The sequence below is a fragment of the Chiloscyllium plagiosum genome, chromosome 12 (assembly GCF_004010195.1).
Source record: "Chiloscyllium plagiosum isolate BGI_BamShark_2017 chromosome 12, ASM401019v2, whole genome shotgun sequence".
In the NCBI taxonomy this organism is placed as follows: Eukaryota; Metazoa; Chordata; class Chondrichthyes; order Orectolobiformes; family Hemiscylliidae; genus Chiloscyllium; species Chiloscyllium plagiosum.
In genome coordinates this window covers 41,051,997-41,061,677 of record NC_057721.1, presented here as the reverse complement: position 1 = coordinate 41,061,677, position 9,681 = coordinate 41,051,997, and the positions used below count along the sequence as shown (strand labels likewise).

At 39.6% G+C, this 9,681-nt stretch overlaps 1 protein-coding gene across 2 annotated transcripts in view; it reads right to left on the bottom strand.

Annotated features, from left to right (window-relative positions):
- Positions 1-475: 475 nt before the first annotated feature.
- The window catches only part of kdm6a (lysine (K)-specific demethylase 6A), a 236,360-nt gene continuing 227,154 nt past the window's right edge, over positions 476-9,681 (bottom strand). For both annotated transcript variants that reach the window (XM_043700863.1, XM_043700864.1), the window contains 2 exons: positions 3,666-3,836; positions 476-1,347 (listed from right to left, as the gene is read on the bottom strand). In XM_043700863.1, the coding sequence (XP_043556798.1) occupies positions 1,318-1,347; positions 3,666-3,836 (201 nt within the window). In that variant the 3' untranslated portion in view covers positions 476-1,317. The remainder of the gene's footprint in view (positions 1,348-3,665; positions 3,837-9,681) is intronic.

Genomic DNA, 9,681 nt, shown 5'->3' with positions numbered 1-9,681 from the left:
TATAACTGGGCAAAAGTCACAAATCAGCCTCCAATACAGCTCAATTATAGAAACATAAACTTGTAGTTAACTTTGAGCCTTTAGTGCACAGGGCAACAGGCTCCTGTGTAACAGTGATCCGTGATGGTCATGGCGCCGGGACAACTCTAAAGATAAATAAACTTTACATTACTAGGTCTGTAATTAAATAAAACCTTACGTTTTGTTTTAAAATTCTGAAATAACTTTGTAACCACAGGAATTTTATAACCTGGAACACAATGGCTCCCATAATGAAGCACACAGTTTGAACTGGCAGTGGGCAATACAGGGAGAAGCACACTATATTATTCAGATGCTAATGCATAATATTTATAATAGAAGAAAGCTCTCCCTGAGTTTTGTCATGCAATATTGATTTGAGATACATAAACTAATATACACAATTTACTCTGAAAAATCTTCCCTGAATATAAATTGTTAAATGTTTCAAAGATTACAATGCTCAACAGTTTTTTTATTTCATACATAGAAAACGTATTAGGAGTAGTGTTTGAAATGACAGAACTCCGTAAAATTTTAATGGCAGGTATTCTGGGAAAAATAACAGCATTCCATCCACAAATATTTTCAAGGAATAAATATGCATTTATAAATAGTGTAAATTTACATCAAGATTAGAAACAAAACAAAAAAAAATCACAAATCTGAAGTTTATTCCTTAGTCTATGTGCAACCCATTTATCTGTGACTTGGCTGTTTAGTTTAACTAGGAAACCAGAACAAATTTAAACATCGTGGTTTCAAAATAACAAAACAGAGGAACATAAAAGCGGTAAAAAAAATTCTCTCTCACCTAACTTTTCACATTACAAAATTTTCTTAATAGATGTTGCCCTCAAGAGAGACATAAAATTCCTAACTACCATACAAAAATGACCAGCTAAGCTAGTACTTTTAAAGGGAAAAATCTGAATGAAAAAAGATGATGAAACCAATTCATCAGCCCAAGACAGAGTAATACAAAAAAAAAGAATGTCTTCAAGTCAGTAGTCTGTGTGATGTTGCCAGTTTTTCTCTGATATATACAAAATATGAAAAGTTATTTATAGGTACAGCTAAAACAGCTTTACATTAATCCATTTATCCTGGAAAAGAAGCAACTCCACTCCTATCCAGTATTGTTGACACTCCGCACTTGGAAGGTTGCATAGACACACAGTTTTCAGTCAGCAGCCACATGGGATAGCCAAATATCAGTGGTGTAACACAGTGGAAGTTGATGTCACATCCTGAACACCAAAGATGTTTCACTAGTTGTCCATAAAACAATAAGTGTCAAGATGAAGATGAAGGCAGTGGAGGGGCCTGAAACAGAAGACTTGAAATGAGAACAACCTATTTCATGGCAATCCATAAGGCAATCATGTTTTTTTTCAGATCTAATACAGTTAATATCTAAAAAGTATTATTAAAGAATCATCTACAGTTTGAGTTAATACAGACATAACATTTGCAAGTCTGAGAAGTTAACTGTCTTCAAGCAAAGAATGAATTGGTGGTTTTAAAATCAACGACAGCACACAAGGTGGCAGGATTGGCAGGACATAATCCTCACAGAAAGGACACAAGAACAAATGGCAATCATAAGATTAGGCATGGTTCTACTTTTATAACAATACAGTCCAAACTTGTGTACACAGAATGTGACTTGAGCAACGTAACAATAGAAACATACTTCAAGCACAGAATTACTGCCACCTTATGATTACAAAACTGGTAATATTTGGCAAGAAACTAAATATAATGAATGAATATTATCCCCATTTTTGTGCATTTAAAACACACTTCACTTTCTGGTCTGCAATTACAAAAATGACCATAAGATAGAGGAACATAATGAGGCTATACGGCCCGTCAATAATGGCTAATATGTTTCTCAACTCCATTCTTCTGCCTTTTCGCCCATAATCCTTGATCCCCTTACTAACCAAGAACCTATGTATCCACAGCACTCTGCAGCAATGAGCTCCACAGACTCATCACTCTCTGGCTGAAGAAATTCCTCCTTATCTTAGTTCTAAGGATCATCCCTTCACTCTGAGGCTGTGACCATGGATCCCAGTCCCTCTTATTTGGAACCATCTTCTCCATGTCCACTTAGAGTCATACACCTTGCAAACAGACCCTTCTCTCCAATTTGTCTATGCTGACCAGACATCCAAATCTGACCTAGTCTCATTTGCCAGCATTTGGTCCATAGCCTTCTAAACCCTTCCTAATCATATACCAATCAGATATCGTTTAAATGTTTTAATTGCACCCCTCTCCACCACTTCCTCGGGCAGCTCATTCATTACACGCACCACCTTCTGCGTGAAAAAGTTAGCCCTAAGGTCTTTAAAATCTTTCTTCCCTCACCTTAAACCTAAGTCCTCTAGAATTGGACTCCCCCACCTTAAAGAAAAGATCTTAACTATTTACCCTATCCATGCCCCTCATGATTTTATAAACCTCTTCTCAAGTCACTCCTCACCCCCAACTCTTCTGGGGAAAAGGACTCAGCATATTCAGCTTCTCTTTATAACTCAAATCTTTCAGTCCCAGCAACATCCTTGTAAACTTTTTCCACACCCTCTCAAATTTAACAACTTTCCCACACAAGGGCGACCACTATGTACACAGTATTCTAAATGCCAGAACACTAATATTTTGTAGGTTTCAATGAGATCCTTTCCCCATACTTCTGAATTCCAAGTACTGCCCTATAGTCCTCAACCCTCCCCTCACATGACAAGCCCACCACCTCAAGATCATCACTGTAAACCTCCTCTGGACGCCCTCCAAGGCCAGTATGTCCTTCCTTAGATAAATGACTCAAAAATGCGGTCTGAATAGGTCATTATAAAGCCTCAGCAGTAAATCCCTGCTCTTATATTCTAGCCCTCTGAAACGTATGCCAACATTGCATTTGCCTTCCAAACTGCCAAGTGAACCTGCATGTTAACCTTAAGAGAATCATAAACTAGGACACTCAAGTCTCATTGTGCTTCATATTTCCAAAGCCTTTCTCGTTTAGAAAATAGTCCATGCCTCTATTCTTCCTACCAAAGTGCATGACCTCACACTTTCCCACACTGCATTTCATCTGCCACTTCTCTGCCCACTCTCCTAGCCTGTCCAACTCCTTCTGCAGCCTCCCTGCTTTCTCAATACAACCTACAAACATAGCAATAATGTTCTCAGTTCTTTTGTCCAGAGTATTCGAACAAAAGTATGGATATTTATTTTAATTAGCATTAAAGTTCCTAAGGTTTTTCCTCTAGCAGAGAATTCTAAAAGTCTTCCTGTTACTTCAATGTTGACTCTCACACTGGGTACAATTCCAAAGAGCTCAATTACCTTGATCAAGCATTTTTTTCTCCGCCTTAACAGTGATGTCAAAGATTATTGTACAGAGATCAGAAGCAAGAATACCAGTTGATTTTTTCTTGTCTATCCATTTTCAATGAGACCAATTAACTTAGTTTGCAGTTTGAATCTGGTTGCTCTCTGATTTACATAGTTCAGTCAGAACCATTTATTCAGCCTATGAATTCAGAATTACTAGTTAACCTTGTACTTTAGCTGTGCAAAACAGAAATAAAATTTTCCAAATATATCCCCACTATAATGATTGAACTTACTAATGTGAACTGGTCATAGATTTGCATCATGTCCTCCATTTTGTACTGTTCCAGCACTACAAAATTGTCAAGATTTCCATTGGCCTTACGAGCACAGTCCTGGCAATGCACCACATAGGTTTTCCTTGAGTTACTCTCATTTGTGACAAAAAGCAGATCAAAAACTTCCACCTGTTATATAGAAATAAATATGACATTTTATTACAATCTAAATTCTCCTGCAACAAAGAAACAATATTGACCTAATTTCTTTCATGATTTCCAGATTTTAATCACTTCCAGAAGTTAACTTAATACAACCCACTCACCCCACCAAGCTTTTCTACAATGCTTCATACTTAAGCACTATAAATCTCTCAATGTCACTTGTGTTCAACAAAATATAGACAATTTGGGAATTTAGTACTTTAACAGGTTAAACATATTGTGTTTTTGTCTCTGTTAGACATCCACCCAGTTCTTGAACTGTTTGGACTAAGTTTCTCTGAGGTTTCCTGAATATTTTGAACTTTCTTCCTGAACAGAAGGTGGAAGTAGAATGTTTGAATTTTTTTTTAGGGAAGAGGTGGATAGATTCTTGGCTAGCAAGCAGACGAAAGGTTATCAGGGATATGTGGGCATGTGGATCTGAGGTTAGTCAGATCTCCTATTATCTCATTTAAAGGTGCAGCAGACTGGGTGCCAAATGGCCTATTCCTTGTCCTCCTCATTTGCACACGCAGTCTGAATCTGATATGATGAACACGAGTAATCGCAATCCAGTTAGAATGCAATACACTACAAAACTAAAGAATATTCCAGTTGAAAGGATAAAGTAAAGAACTAACAGAATAATGTATGCACTGATGGAACTGGAATATGAATGGTAACTCCATATAGTGGGGTTGTTCTCACTGGAAAACGGAAGGATAAGAGATTATAGGATTGTAATTTTAATATTCTAATACAACAGAATAAAACAACATATTCATTGTGCCCAGAATAGTAAAGGGCATCACTGTGATACCAGCATTGTTACATTACTGGATTGGTAATTCAGAGATGGACCCAAGAAATAAGCTCAAATCGCACCACGTCAGTCAGGAATTTGAATTCAGTTAATTTCATTAATCTGGAATAAAAAGTTACAGTGATGGTGGCCAAGACATTGTTATAAAAGCAATCTAGTCATCAATGCCCTTTAGAGATGAAATCTGCTGTTCTTACCCAACCTGGTTGAAACACTAATCCAGACCAACTGCAATGTGGTTTATTCTGATCACGCCACACAGTTGTGTCAAAATTTTAGGATGAAGTTGAAGTGCAATATCAGTTATACATGTGCCAGTCTAAATGTTGGATGCGAAGGCACGCACAGACTTGTTAAAACTGCAACCGGTCCCACAGACTAGCCAATTAACAACTTGATACTACCTGACCCTCTGAACCATAGGGCCCAATTTTAACTGGGCCCAATTTGGTTTTCAACCAATGTTCTGGACTCTTCCCTCACAACACTTCCTCACTGCATATTCCATTGGTGGTAGATAGCAGGATTATGGTTTGCAGTAAGGAAGTAATAACCTTAGAGGACTCAAAATTAACTCCATGTAATCTCATGGCATCAGATACTTTTGGTAAAATTGACCTTCATTGCACGAGGATTTGAGTTCAGAAGTAGGGATGTCTTATAGCAGTTCTACAGGGCTTTGGTGAGATCACACCTGGAATATTGCAAGCTGTTTTGGTCTCTCCACCCAAGAAAGGATAGACTTGCCATTGAGGAAGTGTAGTGAAAGTTCTCCAGATTGATTTGATTGATAGATTGAAGGAGGGAGGACAGAACTGCACTAATGAGGAGGCATTCATGAACAAGGGGCCAACCGAATTGGAGTCAAGAAGGATGAGAGAGGGTCTGATTGAAATATATAAAATTCAAATAGGGCTGGACAGATGAAATGCAGATTCCTGATGCAGGGAGTCTACAAGCAGGGTCACTGTCTCAGGATATGAGGTAGGGAATTTAGGTCTAACATGAGAAAAATTTGTGACAATACTATGGCTGTAAGAGGTATATTTTGTCTTGCTTTTTTTTTTAAAATGACAAGATTGAGGTAGAGAAGCTTAATGGTTGTTCCTAGCCAATAAGTAGTTTGAGAGACCTCGTTTCTTTTTTTTAAGTTGGAACAATAGAAGTAGCATGAAGGGATGGGTTCAAACTCCCACAGAACCAGAATTTTAGTTTACGTTTCAGTAGTTGCTCGGATCTTGAAATGGGACGTGGAAGCGGTCATTCCTCCGTTACAGCTAAAAGCTTGGGTTTCTGTTCCTGCTGCTAGAATTGCACCAGAGATAATCTATTTTATTGAATTTGCCTTTGCCAAGAGTATTTTTATGGAATGTTACAATATGGGAACAGTTGCTGTTCAGAAGTTATATAATCTGTTATCCTGTTAAGTATTCCAACAGAGTGAAGTTATTCCTTTTGTTTTGTTTATATTTTACCTAAAGAGTAAGAATAAAGTGTGTTTTGGTAGTTTGACCAATCAAGTTGCATCCCGGACACAGTGCCTTATACTTGTCTTTAAAAAATAAGAAAAAGTTGGGGTCTAAGCTATCTCCTGGTTGTATTTGAAGGTGGTTTGGTCTGGTCCAAAAAAAAAAATAGCCTTCACTAAAAAGATAGTGAATTTGTGGAATTCTCTACCACAGAAGGCTGTGGAGGCCAAGTTACTGAATATATTTAAAGTACATTTTTAGATTTTAAAGGCATCAATAGGCATGTGCGAAAGGGGTAATGTGACACTGAGATAAAGGATCAACCATGATCATATTAAATGGTACAGTAGGTTCAAAGGGGTGAATGGCATACACTTGCTCCTAGTTTCTATGATGTAACTTGGACAAGGAAACTTGATTAACACTTCCTGCTTTCCTTCACCCAGATATATCAGTACTATGTTATGTGTCATAATCACCGAGCTTCGTGGCTAGAGATAAATTTTAGAGATAAAAGAGGAAGAAGAACACCAATATAATGTATTCGCCAAAAACTGATAACCCCGCAATTTCATCAACAGATGCCTAAGGGACAGACAACGGAATGAGGACATGCCACAACCCAAAGGACTAGCCACACTACCATACATCAAAAACATTTCTGAACTGACAGCCAGATTACTGCGACCACTAGGACTGATAACAGTACACAAACCAACAGCCACTCTCAGACAACAAATCACCAGGACAAAGGACCCAATACCACAGGAGGCTCCCAAGTACTGAGGATATCACCTAGACAGGGGACGAAATGTCTGCAACACAAATTCCCAGCTCGGCGAACAGAACCACAACAATAAATTTTAGTTTCAGGAATTAAGTGTTAAATTTGAAATAAATGAAAACATCCAATTGTGCAACTGATAAGCATCCATTTTTGAATACAAACCAGTCTTCCCATCAATTTCCTTTAAAGGGCAACCAACATTTGTTTATCTTACAAGATCAAACTTGGCACATGAAGGCACAACCCATCTTTAAATTCACATGGAGCCAAAACATCTGTCCTTACTTCGATAAAAGATTTAAATTGTTTACATTCCAGATAAAAAGGCAGTGATAAACAAAAGAGTTTAATAGGGCCAGCAATTCTGGCAGGCGGCAACTCAAAAGTTACATACCGGCTACTGAATCAAAGTAAAAATTATTTTACTGAACCATCCTATATCATACCACAGCACAGCTAAGGGGGCTCGAAGATTGTTTTGTTTAATTTAGCAAGGTTTTTCACTCAGAAGTTTGTCTTGGTGCAGGCTACAGATCAATTAGTTGGGAAAGCCAAAGGAGCTACATGTTGGGTCTGTGTGTGAAGGAGAAAAAAGATCATTTGCTGCATTCTTGATACATCGTTGGGAATTCATGAGGAGGAAGATTTGCCCAAATTAAAGCTGGGGGAAGAAATCTACAATGGCCTCACAATGAAAGGTAGGCAGCTAGTCTTGCGACAGCCAGCCAGCTTAATCACTTGGCTTGGAAAGAGTTAAACAGAAGTTATGGGAACAAACTAGGGAAAAAAAAAGTCTATTTAAGTCCAACTCTAGGCTAAGGAGCGGAAGCAGGTGAAGTATTCTTAACAAATTAAAATGTTAAATTAAATTAGTGGTGCTTTATTTGCATAATTTCTCATTATGTACAATAATGTTTGATTTTCTTTAAAAACGGAAAATCTTGGCGTATAATTTACTTCAGTTAATCACTGCACGGACAAACTTTCATTTAAACATTAATGGTCTCCACTGTGAATGCATCCATGGTGAACATCACTTGAAGGTCCTGGACAATATGCAGTCACGAGCTGATGAGTCTCAGAAATATTCACACAACACAAATGCTCGGTAACAACGATCCTTGCCAATAGTGAGAGAATATTCCACAAAACTGAGAATAATTAACAATCTCTACCATGATAGTCAATGGCATCACTATTACTGAAACTCTATCATCATACACACACCACTGACCCGAATAAACTTGGAGTAACTACATAAATACAGTGGAAACTATATTATCCAAACGCGATGGGCGGGCACTATTTCGTTTAGGTAATCGATTATTCGGAAAAAATCATTAAATGCCTTTCCTCTGGGGCTCGGAGTTTTAAAGTCTGCTCCTTATTCAGGAGACTGCAGCGGCACACAGCGCTCGAGACCCCGTCTGCAACAGTGCTCCCCAACCCGGTCCAGCACCACCCCCTCTCCCCAGCGCAAAGCATGCGAGCCCTCGCTGCCTAACCCCACCCCCCAATATAAACGCGTGAGCTCCCAGCCCTGACCCTGTCCAACCCCGCCCCAACCCTATCCAACCCCAACCCTGAACCCCATCCAATCTTGCTCCCCCAACACAAAGTGCGGGAGCCCCCACCCCCTTACCCAGGCATCCTGACTGCACACCAACAAGCCTGCTGCTGCTGTCGCCGTCTTAGTGGGGTAAGTCTCCAAATAGCGCACAGATACACACACACACACAGCCACAGACAACTTTTTATTGCAAATATTCGACAGGTCCCATGTTTGCCCTGTACAGGACAATGTTGGAGAGATTATTCCTGGGAAGGGGGTGGGGGTGTGGGGAAGAGAGGGGGTTAGAGTACACCCCTCTGTAGAACTCAGGGAAAGTGTGGGGAGAGAGGGAGGGCAGGAGGTCAGTCATTTGGAGACGGTGCCTGTTTAATCACTAAACAAAAGCATCACTGCTGGATACACTTCTTTGATGTGTATCGGGACCTCGAGACCTCCTTCAGATAATCCAATTTTCGGATAATTGGTATTTGAATAACCGAGTTGCCTCCGTATTGTGACTACAAGAGCATATCAAAGGCTGGGAATTCTGCAGCAGGTAATTTACCTCAATTCCCCCCAATGCCTTACCATCGACAAAGGCACTCATCAAGTGTAAAATCAAAACTCTCCACTTGCCTGGACAAGTGTAGTTCAAACAGTGTTCAAAACGTTTCACAACATCCAGAACATAGCAGCTGTTCGATTGGTATCCAGTTCTCTGCAACCTTCGAATTTTCATTCCCATCACCACAAGACCACTGTGGTTGAGTGCATACCATCTACAAGATGTACTATATTAACTGGGTAAGCTCATTGACAGCACCTTTCAATCCCACTACCCCTATTACCTACAATGACCTGGGCAAACAAACACCACAACTTAGAAGTTCCTTCCAAGGTACAGGATTGTGACTTTCAGATATATTGATATTCTTTGACAGTAGCTGTGTCATATTGGAGAAAGTGAGAACTGCAGATCTGGAGATCAGAGCTGAAAAATGTGTTGCTGGAAAAGCGCAGCAGGTCAGGCAGCATCCAAGGAGCAGGAGAATCGACGTTTCGGGCATAAGCCCTTCTTCAGGAATGAGGAGGGTGTGCCAAGCAGGCTAAGATAAAAGGTAGGGTGGAGGGACTTGGGGGAGAGGCGTTGGGAATGCGATAGGTGGAAGGAGGTTAAGGTGAGGGTGATAGGCCGGAGA